The sequence below is a fragment of the Aptenodytes patagonicus genome, chromosome 5 (assembly GCF_965638725.1).
Source record: "Aptenodytes patagonicus chromosome 5, bAptPat1.pri.cur, whole genome shotgun sequence".
Classification (NCBI taxonomy): domain Eukaryota; kingdom Metazoa; phylum Chordata; class Aves; order Sphenisciformes; family Spheniscidae; genus Aptenodytes; species Aptenodytes patagonicus.
Genome location: NC_134953.1, coordinates 42,383,825 through 42,409,382, shown reverse-complemented (window position 1 = coordinate 42,409,382; position 25,558 = coordinate 42,383,825). Strand labels below are relative to the sequence as shown.

Sequence of the window (25,558 nt, the reverse complement as noted above, 5' to 3'; positions counted from 1 at the left end):
CGGTCGACATTAAAAGTAAGGTAATGTGCATTTTGGAAAGAGTTCTCTTACTTGGAGACTAAAAATAGTTTAGTTCCCCAGGAAAGCGGTCCTCCATCTCACCATGACAGCATCACATTAAAGGGTTTGATCTCCCTGCACACAATCTGCACTTCCAATGTCTACACTCGTTTAAAGCTTCTGAACATAAAAGGGTTTTAAGCTGCAGTTCCCTTAAAATCCCTTGATGCACAAGGAGCATCCTTTGCTCTAACAATAATGCTCAAAATTTCATGGCTTACAAGCAAAACATTTTAGCTGACCATTTCCATACTCAAAATACTTCAATAAAACACCCACACAGTGACAAGAATGAGACTTTAATCAGTTTTAAGTGGAGTTTTAACACTAAGAGATAAAGGGTTGTTAAACACAATAACAAACGGACATCTGATTTGTATGAGGCATTATCCTGTACATGTCATACTTGGTTTTTGTGTATTCTCAGTGCATAGCATTACACACAGAGCCACTGTTGCACAGCACAATAGTATTTGAAGAGGCTGAATCAGAGTAAGGCTGCTTAACAGACTGATTTTTTTTTTTTTTTAGTATCTATATATATATGCTATATGAAAACAGACTGAAAATTTGAACCGGCAGAGAAAGGCAGCTCTGCCAAACACTGCAGTTGGAGCCCCTTTTAGTGCACAGTTCCACCCCATCCATCTGCATGCATGACACTTTCTAACAGTATTTAAAAGGTAAACGAGGCACTTTGTGGCAACCACAGGCATCGTTAACATATTGCACACATTTGCTATGACTAAACATGGAACTTGCACACTAGCATCTTTTTTTTTTTTTTTGGAAAGCTGAAACATTTGATGCTGCATGTAAACTCCACTTCAGTTTACAATGTGTGCCACAAAACGAATCCGGATGCTATTTATACAATTGCCCTTTAATAGCTGTGGCAAATATTTTGAGTGGGGCTACCAATGACTACGGGATGCTTCAGGGCCTAACAGTAAGCTCTTACCAAAGTGATGCCTTCAGGTAGTTTCAGACATGTAAGCTGTTGCACATCCAAAAAGGTTTAAGCATACAGTCCAGAAACTCAAGGAAAGATTACCTACAGAATGCAGTTCAAGCTAATTACGAATACTGTCATAAATAAAGTTTTAATAAGGACTCAAAAACCTTTCAGTCATAGTAATTCTTGTCAACTTCTATGGGGGTGGTAACTGAAATAAAGTATAGGAGAGTATGTATAATATATATTTATATATATAATATATATATATATATAATGCCATTTTCCATTTCCAATGACTACACCATAAAATGTAAGCAAGGCTTCTCAAAGACATCGAAACATTAAAAAAAAAATCAAAACCCTCATTCCAACCTTCACATTCCAAAGGAAAAATAACAGTGCAAAAGCCCATCACATCATGATTTCCAATCCGGCCCTCAGCGTTACATACTGGAACCGCACCAATCCAATTTTTATTATCCAAAGTGGGACACGCAGCAGTGTCAATATCCGAATACTTTTAAAGCATGAACATTTTTGTTTATTAGCCAACACAACTTTCAACTGTCAAAGAAACAGACAAGGTGAAACATGATTCAAAGGGTAAGAGTTAAACATCACGTCCCAAGGTAACCAACTCCTGCTCGTCAATAACAGTGGGAATAATGAGCACTGGAACTAGTAATCTTGATCCATTAAGCTATTAAAGTCTAATTAAACCTATAAGTCAGAAAATACTTATCAGCTTTGTTAGAAGTTAGAATCATGAATCTGATGAGCAAAATTGACCAACAGACACTGAAGAAAAAAAAAAAAAAGCACTTTATACCTTCGTTTGTCAATAGTAACTACTGGAAGTCCTGCCTTGTCTCATTCAAATTCTTACCATTAATGCTGTTGTACAGGGCCCTTACAGATTCCATACACAGTTGTTATCTAGGTGAGAACACAGCTAATGAACTTCAATGTCAGCACCAATAAGTTAATTAAAGGGTGGTGGTGGTGGGGGAGTTTACATCCTAAAAAAAGTGTCAATTTGGGGACAGCTATTCATGGCGCACTTTAGAGAGAACAATTTTGTCAGCTACTTCACATTTGTATGCAACAGTAGTTGTACTCTTAAGTCATCTGCAGTCTGGGCACATCAATTATATACCAAAAGTGAATCTCAAGCCCTACTCCTGTGTATATCCCTACGAACAAATAATACAACACTGCCAGTTTAGAAATCTAATTTGTTGGGTGATTTTTTTTTTTTTAATAGCAAACAATGTATTTGGGATAAGCTCTGCTTTTTAAAAGTACACATCTTGATATACACACAGTGTTGAGAATTTACTGCAACACTGGTTTCCTCTATCGTGTGTAATGCCTGTTTTTAAAACATTGTAGGTACTGAGTATTCAAGTAAAATTCCCTAACAGTTAATGACATTTTTTAAAAAAAGTGTGCAAAACTGCAAAACTCATTGTAATAGAATGTGTAAGGTCAAAGGGGTGGAACAGCTGACAGAGGTTTGATTGAATAAATGCATCCTAAATCTTCAAAACAAACACTAACCTGGAGAATCTCCAATTGAAGTTTCCTGTGCACCATTACAAAAAAATTTTATATTAATGAGAAAAAAGCTTGCAAGGCAGCACATGAAGTATTCACAGCAGTAATATGATTGAAAAACTAATAATATAAGTGTAAGATGTTGACTGATGTATGCACTAATAGCATCTGACTTTTAGCACTGGCCTTGATTACACAGGAGATGGAGCAGCCATTACAATTCAGAAAAAAAACAACTAATAAATCATTGTCAAATTTTGTAACAATTTTTTTCAAGCCCATATTTTAGTTGATAGCCTCCACATTTGTATGGTTAAGTCATTGTTGCTGTGTTTCCTTTCTGTGACCCCAATAATTTTTCTCCCTTCATTTGTGGGTCTTTAGGATGTTGCGAAGGTTCGTGCCTGTACCCCTATACAGAATCACTCCCTCTAGCTGCCTTTTCTAGCACCATTACACTTAAAAAAATAAAATGCACAAACAACAAGCAGTGACAGCGGCGACTCTTCAATTGTCCAGGATGAATTACGGTAGCATGCTAAAGAAAGGTGCATGTAAATAGCCGGATATGGTACACACGCCAAGCTCCAGCAGACTATATTCCTTTCTGAGCATTACTTTCCATCCCCCATCCAAAATACATGCATTAGAATGTAGTAAAACCTTCTAGAAACATCTCTTAGCCAACTGCAGACTTTTCTGTTGCCACACAAGTGCAAAAAAAGGGGCAGGATGTGAACCTGTATATTTTCGAAACTTCTTTTGGTGACAGAACACAAAAGGAAAAATTCCTACGTATACACATTAGGTCTGTCTCCACTTTTATAAAACTGGAATAAAATGGGAAAGTGCCATGTTTATAGTTCCTAATTGAAGTTTTAATGTCCTTTTGACACAAAAAGGTATATACATATCAGAGCTACGTAACCTTTTTTTTTTTTTCCAACTGGACAAGTGTCAAACCCTGTAGATTTATAGGGCAAAACAAGATTGGTCAGGAAAGAATTGTTCCTATAATTGGCAATCTGACACTATGTCCATTTGCCATTTAAAAAGGTCCTTTTTTCAGTTTATTCAAGTTTGTCACTCTTCATGGTTGGGGGTTTTTTGTGTGTTTTTTTTTTTTATCTCCGATAAAAAAAATATTCAGACTTTTGTAATCTGCGTATGCTGATCTTCATCAAAAGGTTCATTCTCTGGATCAGAGTCAGTGGTGTCAGAGTATCTATAATGATCAGGTTCATTGTCACTAACATCTGGTGTTACAGAAGTTGAACTGCTAGCCTCTGGATTTGATGGCTCTTCTACTGTTTTTGTGAAAAATAGCTTCACCTGGGAAAGGAAAAAACAACATTTAAAAAGGGAACCTGGACTTTAACCGAGCACAGGTAACAATGCAATTTTTAACAGCACGGCTCCTTTCGCTACACTGAATCACACATGTGCTGCTCTCTCTACTCTGGAAAGAAGGAAATAAAGATCTCTTCTGAGGTTAGCCAACCTCTCACTACCACACCCAACAAAATAAAACTGGCAAAGCAGCAGGTTTTTCAAGCCCAGATGAAGGAGTTCTGCATATCTGCACCAACCACTAGCACTCTTGAGTTATAGCAGCAGGACATACCACTGCAGCGGGCCATGCCACACTAAGCTTTTTGACCATCCTACCTTCTAGATCTCTGCAAGCACAAAAAGAGATTGTAGTAAAAGTGCACAGGAATGAACAAAACACTCTGTAACTGGTGGGGGGTGTGTGTGTGTGTGTGTGTGAGGGGGGGGGTGTTAGAAGTCTGATCCAAGCAACATTCCAACAAGCAACTATGACCATTACCTTCAAACGAGCACTGCTGGGGTCTAACTGATATTTTATGAGCAAGTTAGAAAACGCTAAAATTTTTAAAAATGCCTTTTTCATTTTTAAAAACAGTGCTGGCAAAGGCTTGTATTCCTCAAAGTTAAATTCACAGGTTAAGGTATTCCCGTGAAGCAGGCACCTCTGCAAATCAAGTCAGGAATTACTGTGTAAAGCTCAGAGCTCACGGCAATGCAGCTGGTACAGGAAAGATGCTACCTGGATCTCTGGGTCTCCTATTACTCGTCTCTAATGGCTTTGATAAATTCCTGAAACAACCTGAAGCCTTTACTCCCAGTCTCTCAGCATCTATCGACTTCCCAAAAAGCAGGTAAATTTACAAAGCTAGAAGCTTTGCTAAGTGGTGGCAATACTAATACATGAATTCAATTTCTACATAGACAGCAGTTTCAAATGGTTCCTCTGTAAGGCAAGACAGACAAATCAGACAACATCATGCAGCTCTTCAGCTTTGTTTACACATAATATATACTGACCTTGAAGTTTGGAGAGAAATATCTGTTGGCTTTGTCTTTATTTGCTTTGTCTAAATCGTTTTTTGTTAATGTAAGGATTAAATATTCCTTATCATTATCTGAGCGCTCTGTACTGAAAATACCATCAAGTTCCTGATCTGCAACTAGACTTCCATTTTCTACTTTGTCTGAATTTTCATCCAGTCCTATGAAGAATGTATTTACCCAAAAGTGAAACATTTTGTCCTGGGGGAGGAAGAACACAAAGAACAAGTTTGCTTTAGTATTCACTGGTGGCACATTAGACTAATATCATCAGCTGGTCAAAAACAAATTGGTAATGTCAGACAAAACTTGTTTGGACAACAGTACATCATTGGTTACACTGCATGCAAAAACATTTTCACCAATTCTTACAGACAATACGCAAAACTCTGCATTAATCAAACTCAATTTTAACCAATTAAGCTTTCAGAAGTCACTCCTTATCAAAAGTTGGTTTTAAAACAATCTATCATACCTATAAAAAAAAGCAGATGACAGTAAATTAAACAAGTGTTAAACATGTAATCACAAGGCATAAAGAGATTTTTTTTTTGCTCATACCTTGCCAAGCAGTAGCCAAACCCAACAGACAACCTGCGCGAACCAACTTAGGTGAGTAATATTTAGCCATAGAGAACTTCCTTCCCCATAGCTTCCCGCATAACAGAACACTTTTCTTTATTTTTATACAGAAATAGCTGTAATTGAGCAAAAACACCCTACAAATACAGGACTCCTATCATAGTGGATTCATTAGTTCTTTACGGAGATGGTTTCTACCAGTCAGATGTTTGCTGACCAGTACTAAGAGAAAGTCAGACTCTGAAAGTGTCTGCTGTCCTTCTACTCAACAGGAAGTTTTTAATGAGAAGATGAGGCATTGACAGTTTAAGTATATTCAACTTAAGCAGAACTTGACAGATGACCATCAACAGCTGGAAAGGTACAAGTTAGGTAACACTACAACAAGTATAGCTGTACAAAGAGGCAAAATATAAATGTACCAGTGATTTTAAAAAGTCACTGGAGAACTAGCTGATATCAGCAAGTATATTACATGCTCATCAAGGGTCCTTGTGTCTATCTCCATATGTGTTACTGAACAAGCAGCAATGTTTTGCTCTTGGCTAGACAATCTCTGAAGATGAGATTGCCCAGGAACTTAACCTTTAAGCTCTCAGCTAAATAGCTCCGTAGAATGCACTGAATGCTCTTGTTTTAGTTCTCCATCACTTGCCATACTTCTGTCAGTCAAGAGTTGATGTTTCCAAGATCAACTACCATTAGCAGGTCGGTCCTGACTAGCACATTAAGCACTTCACCATCTGAAACTGAGCTACATTTACTTCCTCTTTAAAAATGAAACCTTCTATTTTACTCTGATTTGAGTTTTCAGGCAAAAGATCCAAAATGCAAATGGCCAGTCTTCCCACAATAGTCAGTATTTCTGCATTTCTGTTAAAGCTGCAGGTGTGACAAAGCTTAGCACATACCAGAATCTAACATTCCTTGATATTATACAGGACCAGAACACAAACCGACTCCTTCTGAGCTAATTTACATATTTTGGTTTACCAGAGAGATCTAATTCCAATTTCTTATTGGAAAATCCAGGTCATGCCCCATCTTCCTAGCTATTCACCTCTGCTGGTAAGCAGCGGGGGAAATCAGAGGTGGAACAGGCGTGGTTCTAGTGTGTATCATACGAGCATGCCTCCCTGCTGAAAGCAATTTGGGCCCAGCAAAATATCCAACATTTTCCTGGGCCAACGAGAAGGGGGCAGGGAAGAGTGGACTACTGCTTAACTTATATTCTTCTTCCTCACAAACTAATAGAAACATGTAAGCACACAAATACTGGGAATTCAGAAGTGTCTGATGGAACAACTTCTATCTGCCTTCTCTACCAAAGGTCTGGAGACCCATTTTCAGTATTTTAGGTAAAGCATACAAAAACACTTCCAGCTTGTGTGCATTTCTGTAAGCACCTAAGAGACCCCCAACCTGTAAGGAAAGTGCAATGGCAAAGACAAAAGTTAAATAATTCAGTCAGAAACACTTCTGGTAGTTAAGAAGTTATCCACTTCAATGCATACCACTCCAGTACCTTTGGGAATCAAGTTAATCTACCAAATTAACATGCTGTAATTACAGTTGTCTTGGGAGACTAACAGATGTTTGCCACTGCCACCAAGTCCCTTCAAGCCATCACATCTATGAAGAAGCCTTGTTGGAGCCCATCCATGCAAGGCAGCAGTTGGTAGGTTCTTGCCAGGCCCAAACTGCTCATACACTTAGCACCCTTTTCTTCTTCACTAACACTACCTCAGAAAGTCTTAAAAATGCCCACCCCAGGATCTGGAAGTAGATGATGAACATCCTGGGCAAGAAGGTTTATTATTCTGTAATGCTCCAACGAGTTATCAGCCTGCCTGCTGATGTCTCATGAAGAAAGTGGCAGTAGGCAAAATCCCCACAAAGATGTCTTCAGGGTAACCTGGGTCCAGGCTCCTCCTATGCCCAGATGATGAGTCCCTCAAAAGATACGTAGTCCTCCAAGGAGATGAGATGGCTACTCCTGCTCAAACCAAAAGCCCAGTTCAGGTCAAAACAGAAACAACCAGTGGCATCAGCTTTCCAGCTACAGAACAGGAGGGATTTGGAGTCCAGGTGCCATGTGCAATAAACAGTGGGAAAACGCAAGCCTGAGCTGATGTTTCCAGAACCCAACAGCTCTGTACGCAGGTGGATATACCACCTGCAGTCTCACCACTGGGGAAGAGGCCATCCTTCCAGTGAGGATTTAGAGAATAAAGCGCATTTCCACACCACGACTACAGTTAAGGGAGATCCCACCTCTTGTAGCTGGGGTGATGGTACTACTGTGTTTCATCCTTCCTCAGGACCACAATGCAGAACCAGCAATGCACTTTGGTGCTGGTCCTCAGTGCCACCCATGATAACCTCCAGTGAGGTCAGCAGAGGAGAGGACAAACCTGACGAACACACTGCGGCAGATGGATGGAAAATGGCTTATACCAATAGTGCTGAAGCAGCTTTGGAGGAAAGCGGTGCCAAAGCAAACAAGGCCACTGGATGTAAACCAATGCCAGGAGAAGCAGAAGGCATGGTCTTGTCATGCCTCACCTTAAACTTCAGCAGGTGGAGCAGAACCAGGAAGGATTTACTCGGCACTTAAAGGCCTGCCTGAACAAGCAATTGTGGGGACTCAGCTTTACTGATAAAGTCTGGAGAAGACAAGACAGACAACAAACTTCTCACTAGCCATCTTTTAATCTGTTTTCCTTGGGATAAGTTTGCAGAGGTCTTTGGGGACTCAAACTAAACAATACAACTTGGCTGAGCTGGTCATTTATCCTTTTATCTCCCTCCAGCTTTTTAAAGCATCAAGTTATTTTCCTTCCTTTCCCACTACACTAACTTAATTAGCTTAAGTTCACGGGTACTGGAACATGGCACAGCCACTCAAATTGAGGGAAGACTTGGTCATGTTTTTTAGAATTATCTCTTAGGGCTGATAACTGTGTCAGTGCTTCCACTGAAAAACAAAACTCATTATTCAAAGTGAGGATTCAGCCAGCCTCAGCTAAAGCATCAGGCTCCATGGGAGACAACAAAGAAAGTTGATGTAATATGGGCCAAGGATAGGAATTTCAAAAATCAAGGCATGAACTGAACTTGGGCTTTATATAGCAAATCAGAATACCAGATCAAGTGCTCACAGGAACACAATTTAATGAATAGGCTTCTGAAAACAAATATTAGCTAAAGGCTTTTTCTGAATGTGTTTTGCTTTACATCCAGTTACATCACAGGCATCTGCCTTAAAAAAAAATTGCAGATATATTTCTTCCCATAACCAAATCTGTATCATAAAATCTACAGTGCAGTATCAGACACTTGAGACAGAAGCTGATTTAATCACACTATTTTGCAATACAATACTTAGCCCTACCTTGTGCAGTTTTTCCAGTTCTCAGACTGACAGAAAAATATACCTCACTCTAGAGCCAATATCTGCCTCTAACTGCAGACCGAGATTCAAATACAAGATCATTTAAGCCACCAGCTAGGAGCTCCCATATCCTCCTGAGAGTTTAATTTTGTAGAGAGATATACAGGCACTTATAATCACTTTGCAGCACCAGCTAAGTGTTTTGGAGATGCTATGCAGCAATCAGAAGATGGAGATCATGTTTCAACCTGTTCCATACTGGCCTCAGAGCCTTCCCACAGTCATGACTGATGGAACTTCTTACACCATTTTCAGATCTACAGTTAAAGTCTTCTGACATTTTGAGAGTTCATTCTTCAGTGTTTGCTAAACAGCAATCACTCAAAGTCCTCTTGAACCGTGTAGCAGAACTTCTTATCTATACAGACCCAAGAGATGAAATGGCACACCCAACAGCTCAAATAATGCTGTCAGCCCTGCCTACGCTAGAGTCTGGGTATAAAACAGCAGTGACTCTTACAGAAAACCCCCACATCAATGTTTCCCTCTCATCTATACTGGGAGGACTCCTGAAAAAGGTCTCCTTTACCCCCAGGCTCTGCAGGCAGGAAGATTATGAGATCTTCTGTATTATTTTTAAACAGACCCTCATTGAACCAAGTGATATAAGGATACTCTGAAATACTTTTAAGATTATCATGTCAACATCAATAACTGGCAGAAAAAGGCTTCCCACAGATACATGGAAGCAAACCTAGAGAGGCTACAGCAGCAGTCTGAGATGGAAGAATAGCCAAGCTACAAGTCAGAGAAACAAAAAAACATGCTCAAAAAACCCACCCAAATTACTAACTTCCATCCATCAGAAATTCATACATAACAACTGTACCCAAGCCTCAAGCCATTTTGTTCTCATATGAGCATGCATTTCATTTTTGAAAGGAAGTAGCTACATCATACTGAAGAAATGGTCCAAGAATAAAGTAAACAACTTCGTTAGACAAGAAAAGACAAAAAGTTGTGGACTTACTAACAGATGCCAAGTGGCACAGATTATAGAAGAGCTGAAACAGGCTAACTTTTTGGTAAGAGGGTGACTACTTGGAAAATCTTCTCACCAGCACCAATAATCCTTTGGCTGAGGTCAGCTCTCGCTAGCCACTGAATTTGCTTAAATTAAGTTTTGCCATTAAAGGAACAGGACACTTGGCTGCTTTAAATTTCACGTTGACACTGCCACACTAGGTACTTAAGTCACTTGGTCATTCAAGTTTGTTTTGTTTTATCCAAGAAGAGCTTGACCAAAGTCAACGAGGATCCTCCATACTAGAGAGCTCTCCAGATAATGCTACTGTTCTTCAGAGGACTAAGAAATTTGAAAGCAAGTACAGGTGAGCAAATCTGGAGTGCTTCAGCTGAGATCAATGGTTATCAAACTCCAAACCAGACCCAGCAGGAAGACACAGAGGTTTCCTTTATCTCCAGACATAAGACATAGCCATTCTTCAGCCTGAGGCCCAGAATGGAACAAGAATTACACTTTATTAGTTTTTTGATTAGGTTTCTTATGGAAAGTTAAAATGCAGACTGGTAGATATGTGATGCCTTTAAGTGTGTGCAAGAAAACTTGTTTAGCAGCTACCTATAAATCTGCTAACAGAAAACCCTGGAAGAGCAAGAACCAGTGATGGGCAACAGACCTGTAATTCCAGCTCTCATAAACACATGTGAATAAATCAGAATCTCTGAAAGATAAGATCCTGTTACTCCTCATTATGTTGCTCCTCATTAATTAGGTGATCACTGCATAGAGGTGATCTTCTCCAAAATGTGAAAGTCTCCACAGTGGAAGACCCTCTCTTTCGGGTTTTTGAGTAAAAACTGTGTAGTCAGTTTATCTAAAAAAGGAACAGGCACAGATGTGAAACACCTGTACAGAGAAATGTATTCAAATTTGTGCCAAGGTAGGTTTTCTGCCACAAATATTCACCTTTGCCCTATTCCCATCTTAGTCACTTTATGCAACAAGTTGTCAAAAGGACCAAGTGGAAGGATCTCCTCTAGTGCCAAAGCACGCGTCAGAGATGGAATATTTCACTAATTCTCAATGTGAAGACCTCAGCAGTGGTTTCATAAAACAGACTAACATGCTTACATCCGAGAGGATCCACAGACCCAGTCCCAGATGCCCTCAATTTGTGTCTGCATTTACAGCAGAGCTAACAGAGGTGGTATTACCAGAACTGTGTAACACCACATACCTACTTTCTTTTGGCCTCCATGCTTACATAAGGTTGACAGCAATTAGACTCTAGATTCAACAGATCTTTGAGGCAGATTATCAAGGTGGTTTCTTTACAAAAGACTTCTGTCTAGCGAAGGGACAGTTTCTATCTCTCAGAAAAGCTTGCAGATGCGGAAAGAGCTTTCACCATCTCAGCATTTCTTGGCCCTAGCAGTCCAAAAACACTGAGAAAAGAAGCACCTCTGCACTATCTGTAATCCACAGAACCTGAATAGTTAGGGTACTGATAAGAATAGACAAAAAGAAAAAAAAAAAATCAACCAGCTACTCAGAAACTACAAAGAGATTCTTAAGAAATGAAACCATGGCTGATATGACACTCTGAAATGAAACTACAGCATAGTAACACACTTGCTGTGTTTCTGCAGACAATTTTACACACTCTTGAAGAACAAATTTATACAACAGAAATTGTACGTGATAACAAGGAGCTCTAGTTTATGCTGTCACTGGATCTCAGTACTCTCTATAGAGGTAAAACAAATACAGGAGTTGGTTCCTAGTGCTACAGAGCCAAGATCCAGCATGAGCTGCGCACTGATATTTTGGGGGCTTACTCGGGGAGGGGCAGTGCAGCACAGTGCTTCCTACAAAGTCCGTTCATAATCCACGTGTTACTGAAGATGGTAAAGAAATTACAAATTCACAGTTAAGATAGGACAGAGACAGGATAAAACAGGACCTTGCCTCAGATGTTTGGGTTTTGTTTCATCTCCTCCCTGCATCCCTCACATCTAGCCCACACTACTTATTCTGGGTGCTCCTTTACAAGTCCATTCTCAAAACTGGCTCCTGTGCATTGCAGTTTTAAATATCAATAATTTTAATGTTGACTTAAAGTACAATTTCTACTTTTAAAATGCTTTGTTTTACAGTTCTCTGTATTGCATATAGCCGCATTGACCAACTAAAACATCTTATTAAACAGGCAGAAGAAGAAAATACTCCCATTAAGAAACTGTTTAAAAACTTTTGCAGACATCAGCGCATAGCAAACAACAGAACACAACATTTCCAGCTAGTGAAATTACACCATTAAACAAGTTAACAATACCTTGTAACTGAACATCAGTTGTGATGAACAAGCCCACAAAATAGTGTGCATGTGTATTTACACACACATCTAGTAGGTACAACCTGCGTGCACTGTTATAAGACTGTTATATATGTTATCACTTATGTTTGTCTCCCAATCTACTCTACTATTTTCTTATTTTCATGCTTTGCCTGTACACAGGATTCGCTCAATGAATGCTCTTAAGTTTTATAACATCCATTAAATAGGGAACAACTATTCATAAAGAACTTTAAGTAGTAAATACAAAGGTAGCCTTTAATTAACATGGTCTCATCCTCACCTTTCACTTTGGTAGATGCAAACTAGCTCCACAAGCACCAGAATTAATGAAACCCAATAATGACTCACTCATCTTTAAGAACTCGCTGACTTCGGTGTCAAAATAAGTCTAGGTTAATTTTTTCCACAACTGAGACACTGATAAAATTCTCAGTTCTGAGTGAATTCTCTAAACATCTAGCATCCAGGCACTGCAGCTGGGAACCGAGAGATGGCTGAATAGATTGCAGAGATACTTTTACAAAGTGCACAGGAACTCAATTATCTCGGAAATTCAACCAAATTTGACAGATGGGTAGAAATCAGCCAACAGCACACAGACAGGATCTTCTGTGCCTGCTTAAACCTTAGGAAAATTAGTGAAGAAAACAGCTGGAGTTAACTTGCTCAGTATGCAAGTCTATTTTTAGAATGAGAATGTTTCTTCCTCAATTAGATTACTCACTACTACCCAAACAACTGCAATACATACCCAGTATAATTTTTATCCAACCTTTGTACTTAATCTCACCAACTCTCAAAATCTCCAGCTTTCATTTTGTGGTAGATTCTCTCCTTGGGAAAACTAAACATCACAGAATTAAATACTGTGATTACACATCACTGAAGAATAACCAACATCTCAGCCCTGCATCAGGATTGGCTCAACAACATTTTCCAGAAAAGCGAGAAAACCAACCTTTTTCAACATCTTGTTCTGTTTGTGGAAAAATTCCACTTTGATATCACCGCATACCGGCAAAGGCTGAGGGAATTCAAAGTACATATACTTGTCTTCACGTCTTGAGGGTCCTGAAGGGGAGGTGAATATCTTTACCTTTAGCTGGTACACCACAAACTGAGGATCTGCATGGCAAAACAGAGGGTCACTTCGTAAGAAATGCCTTAAAGTGTCAAAAAGCACAATATTAGTATCAGAATCACAATCATGAGCTATGATATTTTGAAAGTTAAATAAATATCTATTAAGAGTTAAGCACCGCAGGCCATCAAACTTTGCTAGATGTTACTGGAAACAACCTAACAGACTGCTGTCCTTTGTAGCAATACTCTCAGGCAACCATAGCGTTCCTAGAAAGTTGCTGTTTCTTTTTAATAGAATAAGAAATGACTATATGAAGTGACAACTTCTTGACTTTTCCTTACATATTGCCTCTCATCTCTATATTACATGGACATAACTGAGGGGTTTTATTCTTTCTCATCTCTTCTTCGAAATGCAGAGTGCGTGGTCATGTCAGCACAAACTGACTTCTACTCTTACACAAACAGAACTGTTATACAAACAAAAACAAGGACAAAATTTAATGTTAATACACAGACCGTAAGTCTGTCCTGTAAGTCACCATCACCAAAAAAGTGCCAGTCACGGCGTAACTTTCTAAATTAAATCTGCAGGGGTAACAGCTGAAGTTATGAGGGTTTTTTGGTGCAGCCTAAGCAGATTTTCTTTGGAAATTGCGAGACACCAGCATGAAAGCCAGAAATACTAAATGAAACTTATTCAAAGAAGTCTTTTTGCATTTGCTCCTGACTTCTCTGTTAGTATCAGATGCAGACTGCTCTCTAGACAATACACACTGAACCATACCCTGCCGCAGAGTGCGTAGTCACCCTGAAACCAGCCCTGCAGAGCTGTGGAAGTCCATACTGAACATACCCACACTATCTTGCTGAACAGCCTAGCTATAAAACTGCTACTTATCTCCCTCAAATCGTCAGAGATGTGAAACCCTGCCATCCCTTCATTTTGCCTGAAAGGCACGACTCTGCTCGGTCAGTGACTTTAAAACAGAAAGAAGATAACAAGGAAGTCAGATTTAAAGTTATCTTCTGTTGGTAAAATTACTACCACTGCAGTAGATAACACTACTAAAGAAGTAACACAGACCATTGGTTTCACATTCTGAAAAATCACTGAAAACTCCACAGAAAGGTAGTACACAAAAGATGCTGAAGTTGATAGTTACTCCATCTTCTCAAGTGCTTAGCAAATCTTTTGTTTATCCCAACATCCTGCTGTGAAAATAGCATGCTAACAGCCTGGTAGGGACAAACAAGTTAATGCTCCCACGAGCAATTCATACTTGTAGCTTGACTTCGCAAGTATAGCACAGCTTATCCAAAACATTAAATAAGTGGTAGCTGCAGAAATCTGTACCCTCCACACCTCTACCCTAGAGGCAGAGGTTTTTTGGTAGAGGCTCCTCCCTTTGTCGTCCTCCTCCTGTAAATACAGCTAGCCTGACAAGTTGCTTGATTGTTTTTATGTGCATTACATGTTCAGGTACTGTCTTACAACAATATTAATAGTGCAATTTTAATCAAAGCCACAGGAGGCACTGAAATTAATTACACATTGCAGTAATACCCATAGCAAAAACCATTAGAAAGACTTTTTCCACTAACAAAAAATGAACACGCAATACTAGGCAGTTACTGCCCTGTAACGCAGCCCACAGAAGGACAGAAGTGAATTCATATTTATACTCCAAAGTTTCAAGAAATCCGCTGTTCCTTACTAACACACTGTGTATCAGCAAACCAGATTAATCGTTTATAGGTGTATTAATACTTTGTAAGCTTCCATATAAAGAAAAGTTTATTCCAGAGTTAATTAGATATTTACCCAGTTGAACAAAATTTTTTTTTTTTTTAAAACATCATGGAAAGAATGATGCTGCTGCATTTGAAGCCAACACACCATTAAGCAAATGTTTTTCAGCAATTCAAGTTTCCCAAGAGTTGCTATATTAAAAAAAAAAAGCTTTTTATAAAAGTAAGGAGCAAATATCCAAATATATACATATATGGCATCACTTATCTTCAAACGGTTAAATACTTCCCAATTTAAAACTGTAGTGAAACAACCATATGAGTCCTTCACAGACCTCAACTGGGAGGATGCTAGCGGATAGACCACTCTAACCCAGCAGATTTTGGAACATGAAATGTTTAAGTATCATAATCTCCTCCATCAGGATGTGCAGCTCTTCAAGTCACGTAACAGAATGGTAACTGTCACATAACTAAACCAAGTTCAAAGGCATTTTCTTACGAGAGCAAACAGAGGTTAACAGGGTGCTGGGTACTTACTGCAAGTTCCGCCGCTGAACATGGGAATTGTTTCAAACATCATCTTGTGAAACAGCAGTGCCACTGGTCTGTAATCTAGGTGATTCTTTAACAGGTAGCTATAGTAGTACACGTAGCGTCTCTGACTGGGAATTGTCACTCCCTGAACAGAGGGAAAATAAACGTCAAAAACCATCAAGACCGTTTATTAGCATGACTAACAGAGCTCCTGCCCATTACCTCAGAATATAACTAAAGGCAAATAAACCACGAATGAAAAGGTAGCTAAAGCACCTGGAATAAACCATCGTGATTTATGCTGAGTATACCTCTGCAGCAGCTACACTGGAGACCAGCACACAGAGTAAAGCATCCAAGTTGGCTGTACCTAGAAAGCAGGGGAGTGCTGCACTGCTTTCTACACTGCACAGAAACCCAGCCACATGGGGTTTTGGTACAGTAACTCGCAATGACCCTCAGTGATTTCTTCATTGTGGACCATCCTGGACACCTTAAGGACTAGCAAAGACATAATCCACCTCCAAGCCATTCCCAAAGACAGCCTCTGTACACGTTCCCCTTTTCCCTAGACATGTGTCCACATCTCTTGTACTCATCCTGCAGAGCGTTTAAGAGGAAGCTAGCTGTCTGCACACATTATCCAGGCAATTAATTACCGACCAGTCCCCAGCACGGAACAAGCAGGATACTGGTTTTCCAGTTACTTTAGTACGTATCTCCAAACAACCATCTCAAGCAATGAGGCAAAGAATGCAGATTTTTCCATATCTTAAAAACAAACACCTCAGACACCCTGAGGGTCATGTAAAAGATGGTTTCATGCTGCTGCTTTTTTTTGGGGTGGGGAGTGTCAGACATTAAGCAGGAGGCGCCTTGAACATACTCTAGTTTTTAAGCACCAATACAGGATGTTTTGACAGCAGTTTAAGTCAAAAGTTTCTAATTTTTGTTTGCTGGTATCACTGTACTCAAGACTGACACTACCTTTATCACAAAATGCCCTTCTGAAATGTTTTCACAAAAATCAGAAGTAGAAAGTGTCATTAATATAGGCCCAATAGCCCAAACTGTTAAATGAAGGACTTCTCAGTTGAATTACAACTCTGAAGTAAACACTTGCTTTGAGAACATATAACCAAAGAATGTTTTTATTACTGATTTTAAATCAACTTAAACTTCAAGTAAGGGAATAGTTTTAAAGCTCTTATAGCTAATATTTTCAAGCAAAACTGATAAAGATGAAAAATAATATAATTTCCTAGAAAATGCATTACATGGTTTATAACAACCCATATTATATACTTACAACAGCATCAGTAAGTAAACTTCCATATTAAAACTAAATGTGAAATCACAATAAACTAGAGATAAACAAAAGGGTTTCATATACGAGTCTGAGCATTTTGGTCACAAAACCTAGAACACAGTATTTCTATAAACTGTTAGTTCTAATACTTGCTTGATCTAACAACAGCCATAAGCTAAGAGTAGCCAGAGTACTTTTAATTTAGCAAGCATCTATTCTGCACACGTGAAAATACTCACTTCCTGCCGTTATTTAAAAAAAATGTTGGTAATTATGTCTCCTTACCACTTCAGCTGCTTCTAAATTACACAAAAGACTTTTCCCTACAGCACTTGTACAATGACCTTCTTAAGTAGCCTTCTACACTGACCATGTTTTTGGTTCAGATGTTACCTCAGTAGTTATCAGACCCACTTCTTAAGGGAGCTTTAAAGTTTGCTTTCCTGGGATCTGAGCTTCACGACAGAAAATCCCAGCCTCAGAGCTGGGATTGCCAATGCTGCCAATCAGAAGAAAACCATACAGGTAAGGAAAACGCATCCTTCTCTGCTCATAGTTTCTTCACACCGTAAAGGATGTGCCCATGGAGAAACCTCAGCACACCTTATCAGGACAACCAGGGCTGGGACCAGAACAAAGGGAACAGAGTCACTTTCGCAGCCATATAAAGTGATAGTCAATCTCAAAGCAAAACCAGTTCTCAGCCAAGAGGGCACTTTTAGCCTTCCAGACAGAGATTTTTACTCCCCAGAGACATAACCTTTACGCTGAGATCCTAAGAACCAGCCACACTGAAGCAGAACAGAAAATTCTCCATTTTCCAAAGGTCTGATTTCAAAGCAGAACACTTTCCTAACAAGCTGATATTCCAAGAGATGCAATCAACCCCCACTTACTTTTACTCCAGAAGAATAAAGAACAGGGAAGTAGTTTAAGCATTTTCTCCTTGAGAAGCTTGCATTTCCCATCTATCACCATCATCGTTGTTTAAATGGACATTAGATAAGCTTCTCTAGTCCCTATGCCAGAGTTTCACAGGGCACTGCCAAGCTGTGCAGACATCACAGGAAGTGTCAGGTGCTGCTCCTGGTTCTCCTCTCAATGTAGCATGAGCAGTATTATGAAGAACAAACATTTTTGGAAGTAATGTTCCCACATTCACTTTAATAACATGCCCTACTGTGAGAGTAAAGCTAAAGCGTAAACCTAGTCTGGGCTGCAGGCATCAGATTTAGCAGAGGTTGTCACCTGAGTATGTCGAACAAACAGGCATCACAACTGATCAGCTCTGACACATCAGACATTGGATATCTACCCTGCTCAAGGAGTCATTCTGAGACTTCCTCGCACAAAATAATTGGTTTCCATTTCCTTTCAGTTACACCACTATTAGGAGCCATTCCTAAAAATGCAACAGTATGACAGTCAAAAAATGCTCCTGAATGGATCATCTCCAGCTCAAGTACTTGAATAGTTGTTCCCAGCTGATATCTATCCGTTGAGTAGACTATGCCTCCTTCCGAGTCTAATCCTCACCATAAAACCTTCAAGGCAGAAGTGGGAATAAATAAAGACCTTCTCCAGCTGTAGGAAGGTAAGTTGTCAGTCTTCATCATCACAGTAGTATTTCAGTGTCCATCTTAAGGAAAAAACAGGTGATAAGCTAGCCATTTCAAACAATGGAAGCAGGAGCTTTTTTAGAAGACTTTTGGGGGGGTTTACTTCTCCCCCAGCTCTGAAAACAGGCTGGACAATTACAGTTCCTTATCCAATTTCAGGAAACAGTTTGTCTCCCTTGGTTCAAAGAGAAAACAGAAATCAGTCCTGTTCTACTACAGTGGTGGTGACAGATAGACACAACCATTTAGCCAATACTTTCTAATCTTCATCATCCCCTTCTTCTGAAAAAGGATCCTTCCACTGTGATGAGTTACAGAAGTCAAAAGAGGCAGCTTATAAAAAAACCAAACAAATCCACCCCAGTTTTTGGTCAGAGATAGACTTTTAGACTCAGTTCTGCAACGTCTTATTCCCCACTACCTTTCCCAGGATGACAGTACATCAACAGACTATCTAGGAACTGTCAGCCTCATCTACAACTCTCACTTGATGTTGCAAAGGCCTCTGTGAAGCTTCTTCTCCCAGCAGGCACTTGGCACTGTAGCTTGCTACAGAAGTACTCGAGGTTGTTCTCTTGACCAATTAGTCATACTTCCTCTTGCAATTAGACTGACACTTCCTGCTGACATGGACTAAACCCTAAGAATCACTCTGCCATGCACATTAATGGCAACAGCAATTTTAGCTATACTATTCTGAGCAGCTATATACAAACTGTGCACCTTGTGCTTGCTTTCAATGAAGAAAATTTGGTACCTAATTAAAGGCAGTTTTCCTTCATCATGCATACATTGGTCCAGCAACAAAAAAAAAGAAAAATGCATTTTCTTGTCTGTAGGTGCAAACAGCTCTGTTGATGCCTCATTTACTTTGAGTTCAGGAAGTCAGTTACATAAAGGTGTGGTGAAGTGTCAAATCAAAGAGCAGCACTTCACATATAACACTGAAATATGGGCCACAAGCGAAGAAAAAGCTTCCAGAACCTGCACTGGAATACCTGTTTATAAACACTACTTTAAGGATTATGTGAATCACATGCTTCCCACTATCCACATAAAGATAACCATGCTCAAGTGGAGCTGGAAAAAGAAATCAACTCTTCCAGTAGAGACATCGAAACCAAAACAAAGTTGCTGGTTACAGACAATATTTAGAGTGAAGCTAAACAAGGCTCTCACTATTCCTGTTTACTAAGTTCTCCATTACCTCAGACATGCCAGAGGTACCACTGGGGTCCTGATGAACACCTAACTGACCTTACCCTCAACACACTAACATGCAGAAATACTACCCTTTTTTTACAAAAGGGAAACTGAGGTACAACATGCTTCACCATGTATTTGTTAAGTTTTGTAGTTTTCATGGTATTTTATCCGGCTCTTTAGATTACTCCTGCTGATAAAGGTTATCTACGCTGTTTATTCATCACACAGTTCATTCCTATTCACTATCATGCACCCTTACCAAAAGCCACAAAGTTTTGATGGGAAACCTTGACACTGTCTCCGCTCTAATATTACACCACAACTATCTTCTCAGCAGTACATGGAATAACAGCTCCATCTTGTAAAGAGAGCAAACTAAGAAGTTATCTGCTCCTTCCAATGAATTAACAGCCAAATTCTACAATTCCTTATGAGACACTTTTGCTCTCAAGAGCCTTCAAACATGAAGCTCTGCTTATTAGAGGTCTACACACTGAAATTAATACTTTATGCAAATATTACAGGAACATAGAGCGCTCTGTACTTCAGCTGGCTGAAACTGGCCTGCCAGGATGATCCCCCTGGGCTGCTCTACCAACATACACAAGGAAATGATGGAAGATGAGCAGGGAAGCTTGCTGAAGTGACCTTGCAAGGCACACCTTATTATATTTGGAGAAGATTTCAAATATGGAGGTTAAATTCCCATTAATGAGGTATAACCATGCCAAAAAGGTCCAACATACAGTTACTGCTAAGTCTGTCTGTAGCACTGACAAGGTCTTAACAGAAAGCTCTTGTAGTCATGAACATTAATTTCTCTGAAGTGAGATCTTCCCATTTCTCCTCAGGAGAAGTACAAGAAACCAAATGGCAGCACCTCACGAAGCAGGCTCCGAGGCAGCCAATGTCTGGGCTTAACTACCCTTTTACTGAAAAGGGGCATCCAACAACAGACTGATATACTCTTCCAGTAGGGATATTCAGCTGTAACACACACTGTAATGACTATGCATCTCCAAACACCACCACAGAAACTAAGAGAACCTGAGGAGCTGAACAGCTCATCCATTCAGGCAAAACAAGCTAGAATAATCCTCTTATTTGGGCTGAAAATGCTGAACGAGAAAGTTCACTCGTCAACCGCCCATTTGATGCAACACACAGCAGAACGCTATTTGAAAGGCTATTTAAAATAAACTGTCCAGATCTTCTTGAACAGGAGATGGAAAAACTAGATGGTTTTAGTGTTGTGACTAATTGCTACTGCTGCTTAGGAAAGCTTTTTCATTTAGAACAACTGCACTCATCCAATAATATTAAAGCTAAATCAAACCAGGTATCACAACTGCTGGAAAGTATTTCTCAAAGGGCTTGACTAATCAAATTGACCTCAAGTAGGAAAAGCATAAAGATACAGGTAGAAGAACAGAAAATAGCTCACCTTCTTGTCTCTGGTCCTTACTTCCCCATAAAAATCTAGGGCTTCTTGAGCCTTTAAAAACTTGCCTCGATGCAACAAATATGCACATATCATTACACCAGTTCGTCCCTTTCCAGCTTTACAGTGGATTGCTGCAACATGATTGTCATCTTCACTTAGCCATTGGTCAAGATCTTCACAAAAAGGTTTGATAAGCTCTAACTGTGGTGGGTTATGGTCTTCAAAAGGGTACTGTGCAACTGCAATGAGAAGAAGTAATTTATCAAAATCTCAAAAGGAAATTACAGCAAGCTCAACTAGACAGATCAACTTTGTGACAAGCATGCAAAAAATTACCTTTCTAAATGAAACCCATGTCCTACATATAGACATGTAATTTTTTTTATTCCAATATTATTCAGCAATGTACTATTTATTATCTGCATTGCAGACATTTCTCTAGTAATACATAAGCAAGCATCCTGCTACATGAAGAGACTATTTCACACCACTACTGAAATGAGTGGCACAGACTGTATCTTACATTACGAATTTTCTAGAATTTAAGAGTGCATTGGCACAAAGAATAACCTTGTGAAAACCCATTACTCTAGCAATAATTAGACTACCTGCTGAGAGAAAACAGGGCCAGACCTGAGTCACTGATCAGACAATAGGAATTTTGCTGAAAAATTCTGAGCGGAGTCAGGTCTACATTGGGAACAAACTCTCAGAATTTGCTCAAAGGGGTTTTGAAACAAAAAACTGCAATTCCCATACTAAAAAATGGTAATCGAAAAAGAAATCTCATGTAAGGCACTTGCAATACTTATGGGTTTTAAGGTCAAACCACTGAACGAAATTGTCCTTTTTCTTATACGGATATATACACGTACACAAACACTTTTTTCCATCTAGGGATGGAAAGAATTTCAAGTGAGCATGCGGGAAATGAAAGAAAACAAGAGAGTAAAAAATAAGCATTAAGCAGAGACAAGCACCCAAACCCCTATCACCTCAGATAAGATGACAGACAATGCCATGCTGACTGGCGGAATTACATAGGGCTGTACTAGTTTCATCAGGAGAACAGCACTTTATAAAGTGCACCCCAATTCTCAATCAACAACTTGGGATCTTATAAACACAAGTCTGGTTCATTTAAAAATTCTCAGCTAGAAACACCATTTCCTTTTCTGATCTAAAAATGAATATATCTCATTTTTTGGCAAGTGTTTGTATTCATTTTGCAAGTACTACTCTCTTGTCACACACATAAGGGTCCTTTTGATGAATCCCCAAGGACTTAAAGAGCAGAAGTGAGGGATGAAGTTACAGAACTGCTAAATTACTGCAGCACAAGTCCAAAGCCTTTCGGAGAGATCCACAAGGACAGTTTATTCACTTGCAGTACAGACCGCCCACTTAATCTCCCAGAAGACCAAATAGGGAAGCCCGATAAAGTGAATAAACTTTGCTAAAGCAGCAGCAAAGGTTAACAAACATGAACATACTCTAATAAATTCTTCCACATGGAAGATCCAAAGACTCCCCAAATTATCATTTTATGTGAACTCAGAGATGCCACTTTTTGCAGCAGATGTAAATGAAAGGAGGAATTTATTTAGAAACGCCTAAGAAAATAAGCTGTTAGGAGATGCTGTGAATTTGTCCGTACAACTTTGAGTCTATCTTAACTACATCCAGTAAGGTTCCCATGAAAAGGATAGACAAAGTAGTCCTGAAAGAACAGCCTGAAAAATCCCAAGTAGTAACAGCATGCTGAAGATGCTCTCCAAGATTTGGGATCAAAGGCAAACCTTGCGGTATTTTCTTCAAAGATGGAATGAGAAGTAGATGAGATGGGTGCCCTGTGATGGTGCAGAGGGATTAAGAGTCAGAAAGCAACCTTAGGAAACATTAGTTGCACAATCTTGAGCTTAGAGGGTGCAGGTCCTCCATGGATTTTGGTACCTAACACTGGAGCACACAGCATAGAGAACGGTTCTGATTACTCTCTCCAAGCTCCTAGGCATTGCAAGAAAAATCCCATAGCACATAAAGGGGGGGGGGGGGGGGGGGGGGGGGGGAAGGAAAGCCTGTGGCAAAGCAGAAGGCAATTTCCAGCATGGAATTACTTCAGAAACTGCAAAAACCCTAGACAGAAAGCTAGCGTCCAAAGAAGATTAAGAGCTTTCAACGTTTGGTTTTGAATTTGATGCAAGAGCATCCAAGTTGAATACTGAACCACTATGGTGTTTCACGCTAAGTGCAAAAATGAGAAGTTCCCTTTGAAATTAATTCACTTCATAAGATTTTAAAGTAGAATTGTTGTTCCTCTGCTAAGGGAAGTCCCACGTCACTGATTTGGTTATCTAAGGTAACTAAGTTGGGGATGAAAAGAAAAAAAAAATGCAACATGTAGCTCCCTACAACAGTGTTGTCTTATGCAGAAGAGCTGTGAAACGTGCTGTCACAAACAACATTTTGGGCTGGGATTGACAGTGAAGGGATCTGAGCACCCCCATAATATAAAGCATAAATTAAAGCAAGGATATGCTCTGGACATATTAGAAGCACGTCTTTTTCATTTATGCCTTTTCTCCTCTTACCCAAAGTATTGCTCAAGCAGATCTTAAAATACTTTTTTTTCTGGCTTGTATTGAGTGAGGTTTCAGGACACTGTCGTTCAACATCGTAAGAGCAAATCAGAAGCAAAGATTACTTCAAAATGAAAGTTTCAGTCCTTCTATATTCAGACATTAAAGCAGCCAATTACATTTTGGTCATGATCTAAACACCCTCTTTACAACTAGAGGGATGCTTTAAAATAATAATAATGATAATGATGATGAAGTTGAGCCCTCGCTATGATGTAGTATTAGCCCATAAGGCCAAAATTTATTCATTTCCTATGATCACGTACATACAATTACTCCTTAATCTACCCAGCCATTCTGAAGCATTGCATGAAGAGGAACTATAAGCTCTACTACTGTGCACAGAGATGTTCCTCTGCATAAAGAATAAAGGTAAATCTGTATTTATTTATTACCTGGGGAGTTAATACTAACAAAACAGTTACATCAGTTTCCACTCACCAAGGGTCTGATCAAAAGGAGCCCCATTGGTTCTGGTAACTCTGCAAAGTGTCTAAGAACCAACTCATCCCAAAGCGGCATCATGTGGGAATTTTTTTTTTTTTTTTAAAGCAACCAAAGGTTTGTTCCAGATCTTCAAAAAGTAGTTTTATATGAACAGTAAGTGGCTTAAGTGTTCTCCATTTTTATTTTAAGTGATGCTTCTGCATAAAACCCAGACTTCTCTAAGCTTCACATCTAAATTTTACAGTAAGTTTGCACACTGAATTGAACAGAAACTTCTATATAACCCATTCTGCAAAAATTTTTCCAACAGTAGACTTCTGATTTTCATATTAGATCTTGATCTAGTTAACTGCCAGGAACATACTTTTTTGAAAGCATCAAGAATATAGCAAGTTTCTCCAATGACTCAAAGCAATCTGACATCATTCCTTGTGCCCAAATCTCCTACATTACTATTCATCAGCTCCTCCTTTATACCTTCATCCAGAAACACTGAAGTTTAAAAGAGAAGAACACATACTAGACAGTAAAAACGTACCTCTGCAGTTAAATTTGGCGGTGTCATAATGTCTTTCAGCACATCTAAAAAGGAAAAAGACAAGAGTTCAAGACAAGTCTCTGAGGCACTCCCAACATCTGTCACACCTTGGAACACACAGATCAACATATGGGAAAATCATGTATACCCATCACCTTCATAATTTAAAACTATAGCTAGAGGTTACATACAGGAAAACTGTTTTGTTGCAGGTATATAAAGTTGCTCACTAAAATATCAGTTATTTTACTGAAAAACAATTATTTACCCTATGGCAACTGTGGTCCATCAGTATGTTTTAGTCAGCGTGACTCTCAATGGAGACATTCATGCAAGTGATACAATACACTATTACTTTTTAACATTGTAGTATTAACAGCTCCAGCCACTTGAGCAGCTTTACGCTCCCACATAAACACATAAAGAGTAGATGGCTATGACCTTCACCCCACTGACTCTGAATTTGAACTCAAAACACATGTCAAGATGCCTCAACGATAACATGGGGGCTAGGGGTGATGGGGATCACAAGGGCATTTCAAAGATCCTCAGCTAGTGCAACCTAAACAAGCATTCTTCCTTCAATTACAGGAATGCAACAAAGCCACCACAGGCAACTGAAAGCACCTCTGAATATCATAATGGAGATCACTTGTATCAAGCAGAGATTGTGATAC

General features: G+C 39.3%; 1 protein-coding gene across 1 annotated transcript in view; it reads right to left on the bottom strand.

The window, feature by feature from the left end:
- Positions 1–343: 343 nt before the first annotated feature.
- Positions 344–25,558, bottom strand: part of PTEN (phosphatase and tensin homolog) — a 49,533-nt gene continuing 24,318 nt past the window's right edge. The window contains exons 4-9 of the mRNA XM_076339512.1: positions 24,882–24,925; positions 21,258–21,496; positions 15,683–15,824; positions 13,266–13,432; positions 4,925–5,149; positions 344–3,907 (exon numbers count right to left, since the gene is read on the bottom strand). Coding sequence (XP_076195627.1) covers positions 3,722–3,907; positions 4,925–5,149; positions 13,266–13,432; positions 15,683–15,824; positions 21,258–21,496; positions 24,882–24,925 — 1,003 coding nt within the window. The 3' untranslated portion in view covers positions 344–3,721. The remainder of the gene's footprint in view (positions 3,908–4,924; positions 5,150–13,265; positions 13,433–15,682; positions 15,825–21,257; positions 21,497–24,881; positions 24,926–25,558) is intronic.